Source organism: Prionailurus bengalensis, chromosome D4, assembly GCF_016509475.1.
Source record: "Prionailurus bengalensis isolate Pbe53 chromosome D4, Fcat_Pben_1.1_paternal_pri, whole genome shotgun sequence".
In the NCBI taxonomy this organism is placed as follows: Eukaryota; Metazoa; Chordata; class Mammalia; order Carnivora; family Felidae; genus Prionailurus; species Prionailurus bengalensis.
The window spans coordinates 11,944,392-11,962,085 of NC_057359.1; the positions used below are offsets into that span (position 1 = coordinate 11,944,392).

The following is a 17,694-nucleotide window of genomic DNA, read 5'->3' on the forward strand; positions in this document are numbered from 1 at the left end:
TGCAGATACTGAGCATGAATGCAAAAGGATCCATTTCATGGTGGGAGGGGGGACACCTATCAGACAGGAAGGGCTCCATGCAAGGAGAGTTGCTGGAATTACTTTGCTTTTGGTAGGAGCAGTTTCTCCCACTGCTTCCGTATCTGTTTGGTGGAGGCAAGTGGGTTTTCAACAAGAAATCATAAACCACAGTATCAGAGGTGTCAGGGTCAGAGGCCTACCTCTTGGTTTTATAGATGAGGAGCCCAACATCCAGAGAGATTAATTCATTTGCTGAGGATCACCTAAGCTACAAATGTCAGAATTCAAGAACTTCACCTATGTCTTCCGCCTTCTGTCATCACAGACAGCGCGTTCTTCTCCAGACTGCCCTAGCATGGAGCTACAAGAAGGTAAAGGAAACACCTGCAGGCACTCTTAAGCAATTGTAACATTAACACCAATGTCGCAATTAAAAATATTAATAATGTCTAACATTTATTGGGAGTCCTTCCAGAGTATTAACTTAGTTCTGGTAATCATCACAATAACTGTCCCAATTCACTAAATTCACTAGTTCTTAGGGCTTTACTTGATTTCTCTTGTCTAATTGCATTGGCTGATATCTCCAGTACAAACAGTAGTGGAGATGAGCGGACATCCTTGATTTTTTTTCTTAGAGGAAATGCCTCTGATGCTTCCCATAAAGATGTTATCTTTAGGACAAAATCATATATTTTCCATCATATTAAGGAAGTATACAACAATCTTGAAGTTTTTGAGGTTTTTCCTTCCTCCTCTTCCTCCCTTTTTTCTTGGAAGAGCTATTGAGTTTTTCTCAGCATTTATGAAGATAATCATGATTTTTTTTGCCTTAGATTTATTAACATGGGCTATGGTTTTAATGGATTTGTAATAGTGAACCAACACTGCATTCTTGAACAAATCCCACTTATTCACGATGAATTATTTTCTTAGTGTTAGATGTTAGATTCACTGTTTGCTTATATTTTATTTAGAAATTTTGCAGTGATATTTATGAATGGTACTGGTCTATATATTTCTCTATACTGCTTCTGGTTTAGCTATCAGTGTTATATTTGTTTCATAAAACATATTAGAAAGTTTTCCTTCCTTTTCAGTGCTGTGGAACATTTTAATAACACTGGATTATCTTGTCTGTAAAAGTGTGGTAGAATTTCTTGTGGAAACATTTCCGAGTCTGGTGCTTTTGTGTAGGCTAGTTCCTTAATATCTCCATTTATTCAATGGAGTTGGTCCCTTTAAACTTTCTTTTTATAATTCTTTAAAATATTTACTTATTTTTGAGAGAGACAGAGCACATGTGGGGAAGGGGAAGAGAGAGAGAGAGACACAGAACCAGAAGCAGGCTCCAGGCTCTGAGCCATCAGCACAGAGCCCTTTGCAGGGCTGGAACCCATGAACCATGAGATTGTGACCTGAGTCAAAGTCAGACGCTTGACAGACTGAGCCACCCAGGCACCCCTAAACTTTCTCATTCTAATGGTGGTCAATTGGAGTAATTTTAATTTTCCTGGGAAATCGTCCATTTCATATAGTTTTCCAGATTTATTTGCATAGAAGTCTTGTGAAGTAGTCATAAGTAAAAGTAAACTTCTGTTCCAAAGGTTATTTCCCCCTTGACGTTCTTCATTTTGTGTTCTTGCCTATTTGTCATGACCAACCTGCTAATGATTTGTTTAGTTTATTAATTAAAACAAAATTTTTTAAAAAATGTTTTTATTTATTTTTGAGACAGAGAGAGACAACATGAGCAGGGGAGGGGCAGAGAGAGAGAGGGAGACACAGAATCTGAAGCAGGCTGCAGGCTCTGAGCTGTCAGCACAGAGCCTGACGTGGGGCTCGAACTCAAAGACTGTGAGATCATGACCTGAGATGAGGTTGGAAGCTTAACCTACTGAGCCACCCAGGCGCCCCAAGTTTATCAATTTTTTAACAGAATTTTATTCGTCAATTACATCTACTGTTTCTCTACTCATTAATTTCTGCTTTTATCTTTATTATTTTTTATGCTTTCTTCTGGTTTACTCTGTTGTTCTTTTTCAACTGTTTTGACCTGGAAGTTGAACTCCTTTTATTTTTATTGATAAATGTATGTAGCGTGATGATTTTTCTTACTTATTGCTTTAATTGCATTCTATAGAGTGTGGTATGTTTTCATTGTGATTAGGGACCCCTCTTGAGGAAAAAGTATACAAAATTATGAATATAAAATTAGGTACCTGGCTTTGAAAGGGGTGCATGTAATTGAGGGGCCATCATACTTGACATTTTACTAGCTTCACAGTAAGTCCACCTCTGTTTAAACACAAGGCCTGGGATTTACACATGATAGTTGTCGTTGGCATTTTGAGATGACTTAGTCGTCAGGGAAGACCTTGACACATGAGTAGCAAGAAAACAGAATTGCAAAGAGAATGAACTGTAATGGTGTGTGCATCGCTTGTGCTTAGCACTTGGCAGAATTTACCTCCGTACTATACCGCATGCCTGATTGTTTTACTATCACCGTTTTATAAACAATAAGGAGTTTCTGAAACGTTAAAATACTTGCTTCAGATCACACAGCTGGTGAGATTAAACCCAGCCAAGTCCAACCTGGAAGCCCCTGTCCTTGTCACTACACACACGGCATTGTTGGTACCCAGAAGGGACTGGCCATGTGCTCCTCCCCCGAGCAGCCGGTTCAGGAGCTTGTATTTCAGAAAGCCACCTGGAAAGCCAAGTACTGGTGGTGCACGGTTACTTTTTGTGCGTGTTGGACAAAGCATGCTGACTGTATCAGTCACCGATGGCTGTGTAACAAATCATCCTCAGACAATACATACTCACTGCCTCACAGGCTCTGAGAGTCAGTAACCTGGGAGCAGCTTGATTGGATGGGTCTGATTAGGGACGGTCATGAGGTTGCTGTCACGCAGTCAGAGCAGCAGCCGGCTGAAGGCTCACCTGGGACTCAGGGCTGGCTTCCAGGCTCACTCCTGTGGTGTGGACAGGCTTCAGTTTATCACTGGCTACTGACTGGAGACTTGAGTTCCTTACTGTATAGACCTGTCTGTGGGGATGCTTACAACAAGGCAACCAGCTTCCCCCAGAATGTGTGATCTGAGAGACAGAGGAAAACTGGAGAGGCTGCTGAGAGGGAAGCTGCAGGCTTCTTAAATTGTACCTTGGAAGTGACAAGCCACCATTTCTGTTTGTTAGAAGCAAGCCATGAAGTCCAGCCCACAATCTGGGGAGGGGAATTCAGCTGTACCCTTTGAAGGTGTATCCAAATACGTGTGCATGTATTTTTAAAACCACCACAGTGCCAAAGGGAGACTTCAGCATTTATCTCTGCCACGGGACTTAGAACAGGGATTCTGCCTAGACTGAGGTCATCCTCCGGAACCCACTCCTTGCTCTGCCTGGAGATCTAAGCCCCTCCTCATCCTGTGGGATAGGGAGAGGTGGTTGCCCTCATTCCCGCATTCATTCACTCACTCCCTTGGCAAATATTTATCAAGTGACAACTAGATGGTGGGTGCGGTTCCAGGAACTGGGGACGAGGCAGAGAACAAAACACATTCCACCCCGTCCTTGGGCTCAGAGAGCTTTGATTTGAGTGAGAGGGGCCAGATAATAAAGAAATAAATGATTAAAACAACAGCAATAGTGATAAGGACTATGAAGAAAAATAAAGCACGATGAAAGGATAGGAGGTGACAGGGGCCGCTGCCCCCAGACAGAGAAAACAGATGAGGTCTTGCTGCATTGTATCAGAGGACCTGCTCAGAGAAATCCTCTTTGCTCAGGTGACGTTTCAGCTGAGACCTGAGATGAGAGTGAGCCACAGGGCTCCTGGGAGGGAGCACAGCAAGGACAAAGGTCCTGGGGCAGGAATGTTCTTGGTGTGTGTTGATGAAGTGTTCTGGTTGGGATGGAGAGAGCACGGGAACGATGGATGGGAAAACGGGTCAGAGAGGAGGCCAGGGTTCTTGGTTTTTAAGTCTATGTGGGATGGAGCCCATTTAAAGGGATTTGAGCAGGGGCTTAACATGATTTTGCCATGCTTAACATGATTTTGCCATGCTAATGGGTTCACTCTGGCTGCTGCTCAGACGGGGAGGAGGAGAGAAGGAGACAGGGGGCTGCTGCAGTTACCCAGGGAGTGGTGACCGTGGTGGCTGGTTGTTTGTTCTAAGGAGGACGCAGCAGACGTCATGAGACACGGTCAGATTCAGATGTGGCTCCTGCCACAGCCGCTTACGTGGGGGCGGTGGGGTCGCTGGCCTCAGACAGTGAGGTTCCTGCCACTTTTGTAAGCTTCTAGCCGAGTGGTGACCGTTGCTTGAATACACCATGTTCTGAGTACCATGTTCCAGGCACTGTGCTAGGTCTAATGGGGAAAGAAATGAGCGAGACCACACGGCCCTCCCGGAATAGCAGGGCAGAGAGGCAGCTGAGCCGTGCACCACGGCGTGCTGTGCGACAGGCTGTGAAAAGTACCCGAGGCGTCACAAGGCAGCGAGCCTTCTGCTCTGGGCGGGGACACAGAGGGCCGCAGGGGATTTCCACTGGCAGGAATGGGGTGGCTGGTGTTCCAGGCAGAGGAAGAAGAGTCCTGGTGGTGGGAGAAGCTGTGTTTGGAGGACAGGTTGTTCCAGAAGCAGGGAACAGTTGCAGGAGATGATGCAGGACGAGGGTTAGGATCCATTTACAGAGACCCTGGAATCCCAGGCTGAGGCAGTTGGGTTGGAGGGGAGCCCTGGAAAGAGCTCCCAGGTCCCAGGCGGCATAGGTTGGAGCGGAGGAAACCGAAAACACGGACCCCTGTGGAGCTGTTATTGCTAACACTATCAGGACAGGATTTAAGAACAAAGATAATGATCACAGTACAGTTGAAAAATAGCAGGACAGGGGCGCCTGGGTGGCTCAGTCGGTTGAGTGTTTAACTTTGGCTCAGGCCGTGATCTCACGGTCGGTGAGTTCAAGCCCCACATCGGGCTCTGTGCTGAGAGCTCAGTGCCTGAAGCCTGCTTTGGATTCTGTGTCTCCCTCTCTCTCTCTGTTCCTCCCCTGCTCATGCTCACTCGCTGTCTCTCTCTCTCTCTCAAAAATATTAAAAAAAGTTTTTTAATACAACAAAAAAATAGCAGGAGAAAATTGAAATAAGCCTAATTAAGCAGCCTAGTTAAAACTCCTTGCATTAAAACCTTTTAAATTGGCAAATGTGATAGAATAATGTGTGTCCATTAAAAAGTGTTTTCAAAGAAATTCTTAATGACATGGGGAAGAGTTTGCAATATAATGTAAGTAAAAGGATTTAGGAAATACAGCACAGTGCACAGTATATAGTCTGAACAGAAAGGTGGCAACATGTTTACAGTCATTTTCTCTAGGTGCTGAGATTACATGTGATTGCCATTTTCTTTTTTTAAAAATTTTAAAATTTTTTGAGAGAGAGAGAGAATGAGCACAGGAGGGGAAGACAGAGAGAGGGAGACACAGAATCCCAAGCAGGCTCCAGGCTCTGAGCTGTCAGCACAGAGCCCAACGAGGGGCTCGAACCCATGAACGTGAGATCATGACCTGAGCCCAAGTTGGATGCTTAACTGAGCCACCCAGGCGTCCCTTTTTCTACTTGTCTAAATTTTTCCAACATTTCACAGGAATTTGCATTACTTTTGGAATCAGAAAAATCGCTTGTATATAAAGATTACACATTGATTCTATTTAAAAATTTTTTTAATGTTTATTTGTAAGAGAGAGACAGACTGTGAGCTGGGGAGGGGCAGACAGAGAGGCAGACACAGAATCTGCAGCCCGTTCCAGGCTCTGAACTGTCAGCACAGAGCCCCGCACAGGGCTCCAACTCACAAACAGTGAGATCATATCCTGAGTTGAAGTCAGACACTGAACTGACTGAGCCACCCAGGGGCCCCAAGACTAAACATTGATTTTAAATAAGGACTGGCTAACATGATTCAGAAGGATGGTCTTGAAAACCTGATTGGGAGGACTAAATACTTCGGAGGCAGAAGTGACAAACATTTGGGCTAACTGGATATGGGAGAAAGAAGGAGGCAAGAGTCAAAGATCTGTATTCTTCCTCACTCCCTTCTTGGCCGCAGGTGGAGCAATCCTATTAAAATAAAATCCAGATCAATTTCCTCCTCTGCTCTAAACCCTCCAGTGGCTCCCACCTGACTCAGAATAAAAGCCAGAATCCGTAGCCACTTACAGGGACCCACATACCGAACTTAGGGTTATCCCTGACATGGTGGTCTTACCCTCTCCTTCCTTCTGCCCTCTGCTGCGACTGCCTCACTGTGCTGAACATGCCCCAGGACCTTTGTACCTACCATCTCCTTGCCTGCAGTGCTTTGTGAAATCTCTGTGTTTTGCTGCCCTCACCTATTCCCTTCTCACCGAGGCCTTTTCCTGGGCACCCTCTCCAAAACTGCAGTCCCCTGGCACTCCCATCCTTTTGTTGCTTAATATTTATCCCTAGCACACATCATAACTATATATTTTACTTGCTTGGTTTTTGTCTCTTCCATTAGCATATAAATTGCAGGAGGGCAGGGGTTTTGTTTTGTTCACAGCTCCTGGCACGGTATTAATACTGAGTAAATGCTTGTTGAATCTAAATAAAGAACTCAAGTGTTCCATTTACCTCCAGGGAACATCAGATCTGCCATCATTTAGTAAAAGGCATTTGGTGGCTTGACTCTTTTCAATCGTAAATTCTCTTGGTCCATTTAAAGTTAGAGTCCATTTTTAAGGATTCCATTTCCACGTGATTTGTTGGTTTGTTTTCAGGAACTACATCACTCTGTTCGTGGCTTCCGGGCTGATGTCCCCACCTCACCAGGGTAAGCTGCACTTGGGGCTCACTGGTGTCCCAAGCTGTGGAGTGCCAGCCTAGGAAACATACTACCTCCTGGCCAGATTGGCTGGGACCCCTGGAACCCTGGCCAGCGAGAGCTACTGCATGGGATGGAAGGTTCTGGAGTCGGTGGAGACCCTCTCTCATCTCCAGGCCGTAGCCCGGTGTCTTCTCTGCACCTAACGGGTTTTTTAATGAAAACAACTTGAGCCAAGCAGTAAAATGGGAAGGGTTTATCCCCGCCCCCCTGCCCCCAATCTCACCCACTATAGATAAACCAAGGGAACACCAAATGACTGTTCTCTTTTTTGCCAGAGAGAAATTTGGAAAACGCAGGCCCTGGACAATCTATGGGGAGTGAATCTACACATGCATTTTGCTCTGGGAGCAGAGTCCAGAGTTTATTGAGTGAATTGCTCTGTTCCCATATGGCCCACCAGGTGGCTGTAGAAAATCACGGATGGGCCCAGCAAGCTGGCCTGGGCTGAAGAAGGCCAGGACAGCCGGCCAGGACAGCCAGGTGCTGCACAGAGACCCCTGGCCCACCTTCAGGCAGGGCTGTTCTGTGTTTTCCTACAGGGATGCCGGACGAGGATGTCGGCCCCTGAGACTTTCCTAGGAGAAGCATGGCTAACACCGTGGAGTGCTTCCACGGCCAGGAGCTAGCTAGCTGCTCTGTGTATCTCATCTGCTTTCTCTCTTACTCTCGAGAGCCAGCCTCTGAAGGAAGCACGGTCATTGTCTCCATTTCTCAGGTGAGGCCACCAAAGCACACCGAGCTTAGGTAACTTACTAGATGCCTCGGTGCTATTGGGGATCCAGGGTGAAAGGGAACCAGATCCCATGCATTGGCCCAGTCTCTGGCCACACGGCAGCTGGCAGGTCCCTGCCGTGCACCCCCAGGGCACGGGACTAGCTCCCACCCTCTGTGTCTCACTCCAGCACGGTGACTGGCCCCAAGCCGTGCTCCCAGCTGGAGGAGTGCGCTGAGGGAGCGGGCAGGGTAGAAGGTAAGCTGGTGTTTACTTGTGCGAGCCCCTTCCCCTGGAACTCTTCTTGAGTGAAAAGTGAAATAGGTGAAATAAAAGGCAATCGGAAACAGACTTGCTCCTGTCTGGACGGCACGGGCCCGCAAACCTAACGCTCGCCAACCTTTCCTGCCAAACGGTGGGCTGACTATTCTCCGTGGCCCCTGGCATCCTGTTCCTGGCCCCCTTGTCCCAGGTAGCTGCCCATCCACCCCCAGGCTCCCTGTAGGTGACATCTTACACGAGCAGCATCCTGCTTGGTATTTCAGGTGCCTGGGTGCCCGCGGGCCACACCGGTGACCACATGGCCCCGCAGAAAACAGGGGAAGGCACTGCACAGCCAGCCACTGGCAAGATAGGGTTGAGGGGAAATCACTGCTTCTGGTCCTTCGGGCAAATTACCTACCACATCTGAGGTCAGTTTCTTTATCAGTGAAACGAAGGTAACATCTGCTTACCTGCTAGTGGGTGCTAGTGGGACCGGCTGGAATTCATGAAACCCCGGTGAGTGCTAAGTGTTTTGTTGGTAAGTTACTAGGAGCGATGGAGTATTAGAGGGTTTCCAGTGAGGATGTGCGGGGAGGGTGATGGATAAAGAGATCAGTTTGCACTGTTGACATTGAACCACGTCAGTGATGCAGTTGCAGCCTTCAGAGTCGGAAGCCGAGCGGGAGCCTGCTCTGAGCCCCCGAGGCCAGCGCACCGAAGGGACCCTCAGATGTTCCCCAGAATGTGTCCCTCTCCTCACCGAGCCAGAGCCTGTCCCCTGCTGTGACAGATACCTAACAAGACTCATTGACACTTTAACTGTTTGCTCCCAAACGGCCCATAAGAACATTATTTATTTTTTAAATAAAGATCTGCAGACCAGCTCTCCACAAAGTAAGCTTGGGGACGGCCCAAGTCGACTGAAGAGCTGGCCTGGAGCAGGTGTGCTGGGAAGGGGTTAACGGCCGGCTCTCTGGGGGCAGAGTGCTTCCCGGGCCACACACACTATAGAGTAACTCGCATAAAGGATGTATATAGAGCACACAAAGTACAACAACTTTATCCCCTATTCCAATCAGTAGAGATGTCACTGACGTCACCGAAAAATGAGTGCCACTCTGATAGGAATGTTAGCCGAGGTTTGTAAAATTTTTAATTTAATATTTTTTCTTTTAGAGAGCGCTTATGTGTGCACACAAGCAGGGAAGGGGCAGAGAGAGAGAGAGAGTCTTTTTTTTTTTTTTTTAAATGCTTTGGCTTTTGAGAGAGAGGGTGAGCGGGCGAAGGGCAGAGATCGAGGGAGACCGAGGATCTCAAGCAGGCTCTGCACTGACAACAGGGAGGGCAATGTGGGGCTTGAACTCACAAACCGTGAGATTATGACCTGAGCTGAAGTTGGACGCTCAACCAACTGAGCCCCCGAGGCGCCCGAGAGAAAGAACCTTAAGCACACTCCACGCTCAGTGTGGAGCCTGACGTGGGGCTTGGTCCCATGACCCTGGGATCATGACCTGCGTGGAAATCAGGAGTTGACGCCCAACGCTCGGCACACCGAGCCCCCCGGGCGCCCCATGCCGCTGGTTTCATTTATGTTAATGAGTAAGACAGATCCTAAACGAAGGAGGTTTGTGTCAGAAGGTCCCTGCCCGTGCATGCCACAAGTGACTTCTTTGCCAAATTGGCTCATGGTGGGTCGGGTGTCAAAGACTTCTAACCTCATGTTTCTGTGCTAGTCACCACGTCGTGGCTGCAGGCACGAAACTTTTAGTTTGTATTCTTCATGTCTTCTCCACCACTTTCTTAATTCTAGACAATCAAGAAAACAATAGATCAAGTTTGCTCATATCTGGGAGCACATACCTCCCCCCCCCCCCCCACGGCCGCTTGTGAGCTCTCAGTGTGACGTTGCTGAGGTCAGTCATGAAGACAGGTGCTTCTTCCCGGTAGCTGGTGTTGCCATCGTTCAGACGGCGGGGAAAAACGGAAGAGTGTGGATTAACAGTGAAGCACGGTAGTAATGACTGAGTTTTGATGACTGATTACCTTTGTTTTTACCTAAGCTCATTAATTTTAGTAATGATTGTATTTAACAGCAAAATTCTGAAAATGCGGCAGTGGGTTCTCGCAGATGTGATGCCAAGCTGGCGGCAGCAGGTGTGGCCACAGGGGCCCTACACCGAGGGCAGCTCTGCCCCCCAGGATGTCCGGAGGAGAGCCAGTTGCCTGGTGTCCTCTGAGGCCCTGTGGGGTCAGGTGGTTGTTAGGGCCCTTGAAAGCCATGAATGGCCTATCCTTCCTCATCCTCCACATTCCCGCCTGGCGAGGAAGCCCGTCAGGAAACCGTCCTGACTGGCAGGCTGGAGACCAGGTGTGAATTTGGGGACATGAGGGAGAATGTCACTCTGTTGCCCCACCCTCGCACACAAGGGCACCCTACTATCCTCCTAGTTTCCTCTTAGGACATGGCTGGGACTGGAGTCCCAGACCGGGGACACCCATTACTGTTTTGGGGGTGTGTGTCTTTGGGCCAAGTATTCTCCTGAGTCTCTGAGCCTCAGTTTCCTCAGAGCACAGTGGGGATGCTCTGGCCAATGGCTGTGAGGAGAGGGATGGACAGGAGGCAGCTCACAGCTGCATCCTCCACAGACCCCAGGGGCTGGGGTAGTTTCTCCCCGCACGAGTTCTTCATGAGAGCTCCAGGGAACTGGAAACGTCCTCACATCTCCAGATCCCATGACAAAGAGGAAGGACTTCCGTCTTCCACAATTCAGGGGTGGGCGCAGCACCCAGGAGCTGTGCATTCTCAGCCAGAAGGACTTGCAGGGGAACAAAGTTGACGGTGTTGAGCAGGCCTTCCAGAGTGTTCTGTGATCAGCCCCAGACTGAGCTTCTTCACTCTTTTTCCGTCTCTGTTTCACTCTTTTCCCCCTGTTTGGGTTTGGTCACTCTGAGCGGTATGCAGGAGGCATTAACTGTGGGGAATCGGGCCACATGCGGTTGTGGGAGCTGGTGAAGAAGTCCAGGGAAGGCTGTGCCTCTGGGTGGGCAGGGCTGGCTGTTGTAGAGAGAAGCAGATGTGAATGGGGGCAAGGAGAGGCTGGAAACCACGGGCACAGAGTGGCCCTGAGTCTAACACCTCCCACCTCTGTGACGTGGTGACCTGTTGGAGCTGGCTGCACACATACCTAGTCCGGGGCTCGGAACCCATCGATGAAACAGAGGCGCCACTGGACGGTTTCTGTCCGAGCCAGCAGTGGGCACCGGCCACCCAATGACACTGTGGGAGCCACGAAAGCACCCAGCTTAGCCAAGTTGATGTGGTGAAAAGCCACCACTGCACTATGCTTCTGGGGGACCAAGTGCTTTTGGACCTTCTCATCATTCTTCCAGGTTCCTACGCCTCTGCATGGAGTGTTTGCTCCAGCCATGGCACCTGGAAAACTCCTACAGCAGCTTCAAAACCCTGCAGAGACATCACCTCCTCTGAGAAGAATTCCCTGACACCTGCCCTCCAGGACTAGTCCTGTACTTCACACATGGTGACTGCCTCTGTTGTACCTGAGGCAGTACAAGCTGTGCCTGTTTGACAGCTCAGGTTGGTTCATCCACGTGCCCAGGATTGCACAGGGAGAATGGAGTTAGTGTCATACAGAGCTATAATTTGAACCCCTGTCAGTGACTCTTCTGATTCTAAGCCACCATGACTAGAAAGCTGAGAAAGATTTGGCCCTTGCCCTTCGGAAACTATTCAGTGGAGGGGAAAGAGAGCTGCAGTGTAGTTAGTTAGGCAGCTGGCGAAATTACCAACAGAGACTCCAGGGGTGGCCCCAAGGCTGAAGTCACAGCACTGTGCTCCCCAGAGGGTCTCCAGGCTGCTCTAGGCATGGCCAGTAGGAAGGTGAGGACCCCCTCCCTCCAGCAGCAGCTGTCAGGGAGCGTGGTTCCAGCTGACTCCTCACCGTGTGGCTTCGGGCAAGTCCTACTCCTTGTTTGGAAGAGACGGGCCTGGGACGGGTGGCTAAGATTCCTCATTCACTCACCACCATCTGGCATTGCAGGTGGTTGTCTGGATTGGGCATTTCTTATGTTATTCCACCAGAGGGCGCCAAATCCCAGCTCCTGCCAAGTTGGTTCTCTCAAAAAGGGGTGGTTTTGGGATGTGAGCTCAGAGGAGGTGATGAGTGAGAGCTGTGTGTGTGGGTTTGTGTGGAAACAATTAGGGGTGCGTGTGTGCATGTGTTTGCATGCAGCACCAGAGTTTTTTCCCAACTGTCTACATCTATTACCATCACCCCTACCCTGCCGAGTTCATCTCCAGCTTTTGCTGCCTCCCTTGCTCAGCTCTAGCCACACAGGCCCGCTAGCACTGCCTCCAACACTCCCTGCAAGATCTGGCCTCAGGGCCTTTGTGCTGTCCCTTCAGCCTGGAACACTGACCACCTAGACATCTCCAGGAACCTCCCACATTCCCTCTCAGTGAGGCCTTTCCTAGCCCTCCCATAAAAAAAGTACCTCCGAACCCCTTCCATGCTTTACTCTTCTTTAGAAAAACTACACAACACAATCTACACAACAAAATGTCACCTATTTAACCATGTTTCCAGTTTTGCAGTATAAAGTCCCTTCTCGTGGTGGTGCAACCATGTCCGCCATCCATCTCCAGACTTTTTTCCATCTTCCCAAACTGAAACCCTACGTCCACTGAACAATAACCCCCTACTCTGCCCTCCCCCACCCCCTGGCAATGGCTGTTCTTTTTGTCTCTATGAATCTGCTCCGGCTGTCTCGTAAAAGCCATAGAGTATTTGTCATTTTGGGTCTGGCTTATGTCACTCAGCATAAGGTCTTCAAGCGTCATCCATGTTGTAGCATGTGTCAGAATTTGCTTTTTTAAGGCTGTATGATATTCCATTACATGTATATTTATATATTATTCATTTGTCTGTTGGTAGATGTGTGGGTTGCCCCACTCTTGGGAAGAGTGATGGTATGCATGTGCTCTTTTCCATGCTTTCTCTTTCTGCACAGCACTGAACCCCATCCAGGCACCCTCCCTTTGCCCCCAACTAGACATACAAATGATGGCATACAAAAGACACAGGCCAGCTAACCTAGCATTTTTAATCTAACATCGCTTTTTAAATCTCTAAAAATGCTCGGGACCTCGAAATGCTCTTTGGACCAGCTTTATCATTTCACTCGTGTCCTCATCAACGAGTTGATAAATCTTTGACCTGTTCATCCTGTATTTGTAGGACAGTCCTATTTTTAACTTTTAAGAAGTTATACCCTGACGTTCCAGAGGTGTCTTTTTCTTTTTTAACCAGGAATTTAAACATGCCTTTGTGGGATGAAATCGAATACATCAGTTCATGATGCTCTGCCAGCCAAGCTCGGGCTTCCGGTGTCCTGGGGCCACGTGAACGGAGCAGAGACACCGCCAGCGCCTATGTTCTCCGGGACCTTCTTGAGCTGTGGCTGCTGCTCCAAAGTCCCAGGCAGCTGATGCGGACCCGTGTCTGCGGCGCCCACGAAAGACGGTGCTTTCATGAGAGCGGCCTGCCCTTTCTGAGCCCTTCTGCGAGCCGTGGGATTCCAAATGCTCTGAATGCATTAGCTGACGCTCACACGGTCCCCATGAGATAGACGCCCTGCGGCAGATGAGGAAGCCAGCCTGGAGGATCACAGTGCAAGGGGAAGTTCTAGAGCAAAGACGAGAAGGAGGGATCTGTGTGTGGCGGGAGAGGTGAGTGGAATTTTTTTCTCGAGTTCTGCAACTTGTGGCGGAGATCATGCCCAGGGGGAAAGTGTCGGGTGCCAGACCCCACTCCCAGGGGACAGTCATCCCCCAGGGGACAGCACCCTTGCAGGGGGCTTGCTGACGGGGGCCAGAGCAGGCCCAGCCGCTGTGGCGTCCACCTGGTGCTGGCCTGACGGGCGGGCCAGGAGGGGGCCTGCAGGGAACAAGATGCCATCTTTCCCCCGCCTGGCGTCCTGTCCCTCCCCCGAAACAACACGACCCTGGGCCAAGAGGCGAAGTTCTTGTTTATTGTTGCAGCGACTCTTACAGACATTAGCGTTCAGTGAAATCAAGGAAGAGAACACATTAAATACATCACAACCCCCAAAACGGTACAGAGGAGGGGAGGGCGGGCCGGGCCGGTGACCAGACTGTCGGAGCAAGTACATTCAGTGGGTGTGTGGTGCCATCATTCCGGGCTCACGTGTATATATATTTTATTTATATAATTTATATTTATATATAGAGATCATTGAGTTTTGTGTATACAAAGAACAATATTGTTACAAATACAATACTCTACTTGTCCCAAGCTTTACAATAAGCTCTATTTCACCCTCTTTACAGAACAATAGTACAAGTTCAGACTCTAGGGGCTGTGCTGAATATGTACAAGAAATTTCCTTCCCACGTGGTCCTCACGCCCTGCTGTGATGGAGGGGGCCAAGAATCGGGTCGTGTGCTCCAGAGGGCCCAAGCCAGGGAAGGCGCAGACAGACACGAAGCTCAAACCAGCAAGCGGCCTTGGAAGAGGGAGAGTAAACAGGTCTAAAAGGAGGTGGCCCTTGGTTGTAAACATTGGTAACAGCCACACCACTGGGTCGAGGGACCCAAGAAGGGCGTGTGGATGGGTTTCCTCAGCGTGCAGATGGGGACGTTGGGTGCGAATGGGGGGGGAGGCCTCAGGGGCGGCAGAAGTGATGGGGGAGGTAGTCGTTTAGTCTGGGACTGAGGCCGCTGTTCCATGGTGGGCTCCAGGCCCCGAGGAGCCTGCTCTGGGGAGGGCGTGCACTCCAGGCCTTGGTCTCTGGGGGTCTCCTCCTCTTGTGAACCCAAGGCTGACGGCGGCTCCCTGAAATGCTCCCGTGTGAGAAGGCAGAGACAGGATGCGTTCTGGTGCACCCTGGCTGGACCAGGACGGGTAGACGAAGCTGCGAACCTGTCCCCGAAGCTGAGTCACCAGCATGTCCCAGCCAAGCAGCAAGAGTGGCTTTTTGCCTGGGCCCTGTTGGGGAAGGCTGCTCTGTACATAGTGTTCCCCGTGACGGGGTGGGGGTGGGGGTATTCAGATATTTACATATATAACTATATATACTGGGATGCCAGAAGAGACCACCACGTCCTATGGATTTTCAAACACCGAGTTACTAACGCTTAACTCCCTCCATCCGACGCGAGCAGGGCCAAGCATACACTCCAGGTGAACCTGTACCGAGCTCCGGGAACGAGAGTATCTGGGTATGCAGAGCCACTTTCAGTAACAGAAGGTAGGTGGTGGACAAGTAACCTCACTCTTCTGCTAGAAGATGCTGGTCTTCCAGCAGCTCTTACCAAATGGGCTTTTGCGGCACTCGTCAAACGTTCTGAGACTTTTGTGCCATAGCGGCAGAATCTGTGTTCTCTGTCCCCTCTCCTTTGGGTGAAGATGCCTAATTGTGATATTGGCAGGCTGCGTAGGGACTGCTGGCCCATCGCGGATCGGCCTCTGTCCCGGTGCTGGGGCAAGTGGCCCGAGTGGTCACCCTGAGACCAGACCGGCATGAACCCCTCCCATGACCTTCCAAGGCTCGAGGCCTCACACCCCACCACTAATGCTTTGTTCCTGTTCTACTCTCTCTTTTTGGCAGAGGGAAGAGCGACACAAGACTCTTGAGTCCTTGACTATATTGTCAGACACACTACAGTTGGGTAAACTGAGAACTTGGGGCCATGGTTCTGGCTGATTCGGGCTGCGTGGGGCTGAGCCTCCTCTGAAGTCCAGGGGTCCTGGACTGTCCAGGCTGGCTCCCCTGCAGAGGGGGCAGCCCCTACTTTATTAAGGTTTATACTACAAACTGAGGGTCGACCACTGATGCCTTTGGAACATTCGGCTTTCCTGACTCACAGAAACCCTGAGGTACAGAAATCCCAGGGGAACACACTGCACAGTCATCTGGGGCTAGTCTCTTGTTCCGATTTTTTTTATGTGTCTCCCTCCCCGAAGTCCCTCCAACAAATAAATACATGAGCCAGTCCACATATGCTCACCGAATTCCTGTTTCCACAGATACAACATAAATATCCCATGTGCAGAGAGCAGGGACTCTTAATATTACAAAATATATTAGTTTCTCTTCCCCTGTCTCTGCTGAGGTCAGGAACGAAATGGAACAAAAAAAAGCAAACCAACCCACACCCACCTACGTGAAAACAAAATGCTCTTTGGACCAAGAGTGATTGGAAACTGGCTCAGGATAATATCACTACAACATCTGCATGAACTGAGACAGAATCCACAACATGAGGCACCTGGTGAGAACACGCAGCATCTCACCCAAGTGCAAGAGCTCTCAGACCCACCAGGCAGCAAGCTGATGTTTCTAGAACACATCTGGGGATGCTTAGGCATCGTGTGAGGTCATCCTTGTCTCCTTAGTTTTGTCGTTTATTACTATTCTGGCCTCTCGAATCCCATCCTGCTACGTGGCCCTGAGCAGAGAGGAAAGCTGGTCTTACCTTGGGCCAGGAAGCCTAACACGACTGCATCTGCGTTCTCTTCCTCCACGGGAGCAGTCCGTCCTTCCGAGACCCCCAGGGTGAGTGTGGAGTGGGGGCACCAAGGGAGTCCACTAGGACCCTGAGCCAAGGCGGCGCTGGTGGGGCCAGGCCTCGGGGCGGGGGGGTGGGGGTGGGGGGAGTCTCGCCCTGGACAAGGCTGAGCAGCCCCTGCAGGCCTCACCTGCCAGGGAAAGGGACCTCGTGGAGAGGCGAGGTGGGCTTTCCAAGGGCTCTGTGTGCCTCACTGGTGAGGGAAGGAGGCGAGGGCGATACATACACAAGAGAGGCTGTATACGTATGTGTGTGGCAGAGAGGGAGGAAGGAAGTACCTGCCCATGTCTATCGGCTGGTTGGTGACCTTAGCACAGCCGGAGGCGGCTGGGCTGCCCCAGGACCTGCCGAGCTCTCTGCACCAAGATGGCACCCTGGTCCCAGGCCATCTCCCTCCTACCCTTGGGGGAGAAGGCTCACCTTTAAGAACGCAATTATGTCGAAACTAAAAGTAGTTACACAAGAGGCATAAGGTTGGCTCAGAAATTCTGGGCGGAGGGGTGTGGAGCCCCAAGTCCAGTGTGGTGGGCAGGGCAAACCCTGAAAGACACAGCTGGTCTCTGCTGATACACCGTGTTCCCATACACTGAGCCAATCAGAGCCAAGACCAGCGGCTGGACTGTAGGCACTGCTGACTCAGCTCCTTCACTGTCCCCCCAGGAGCACCTCTTGGGGGAAGGGAGGAGTCCCCTGGAGCCGTGAGGGTCCTCCTGGGACCCCCCGGGGGCCCTTCAGGATGGTCTGGGCAGACACCCGGTGGGTACTGGCTGCTCTCTACCCTCAAGGGCGTGTGTACAAAACTTTCTGGGTGTTAAAAAAAAAAAAAAAAAAGCAAACTGGAGAGAGAGTAAAGAGGTCTGCAGATTCTTCGCTTCCTGTGTAGAACCGGTGCTGGGCGTGAGAGGGAAATGTCTCAGTGGGCACACAGATGCAGCACGAGAAACACACCACGAGTGAGGACAGTCCTCCATGCAAGCCGCCAGGCGGGGGGGCACGGCCTCAGATGTAAACGGGTTGCTCCTGGGCCGTCAGCAGTCGGTACATGGCAGCCGGCATCGTCTTCATGTGAATCTGAGGGCAGAAACGTGCATCAGCAGGCCTGAGGCTGCGGGGTGGGGTGGGGTGTGGCTGTGTGGCTATGGCCCCCCGTTGCCCCGGGGGGGGGGGGCAGCACCTCT

General features: G+C 50.3%; 1 protein-coding gene and 1 long non-coding RNA gene across 7 annotated transcripts in view; one reads left to right on the forward strand and one right to left on the reverse strand.

The window, feature by feature from the left end:
- Positions 1 to 13,005: 13,005 nt before the first annotated feature.
- Positions 13,006 to 15,944, forward strand: LOC122475022. The gene is made up of 3 exons (XR_006295076.1): positions 13,006 to 13,654; positions 15,110 to 15,195; positions 15,556 to 15,944. It is a non-coding gene; the product is annotated as an uncharacterized LOC122475022 (long non-coding RNA).
- APBA1 (amyloid beta precursor protein binding family A member 1) overlaps positions 13,936 to 17,694 on the reverse strand; it is a 206,236-nt gene continuing 202,477 nt past the window's right edge. For all 6 annotated transcript variants that reach the window (XM_043566565.1, XM_043566569.1, XM_043566568.1 and 3 more), the window contains one exon: positions 13,936 to 17,587. In XM_043566565.1, coding sequence (XP_043422500.1) covers positions 17,516 to 17,587 — 72 coding nt within the window. In that variant the 3' untranslated portion in view covers positions 13,936 to 17,515. The remainder of the gene's footprint in view (positions 17,588 to 17,694) is intronic.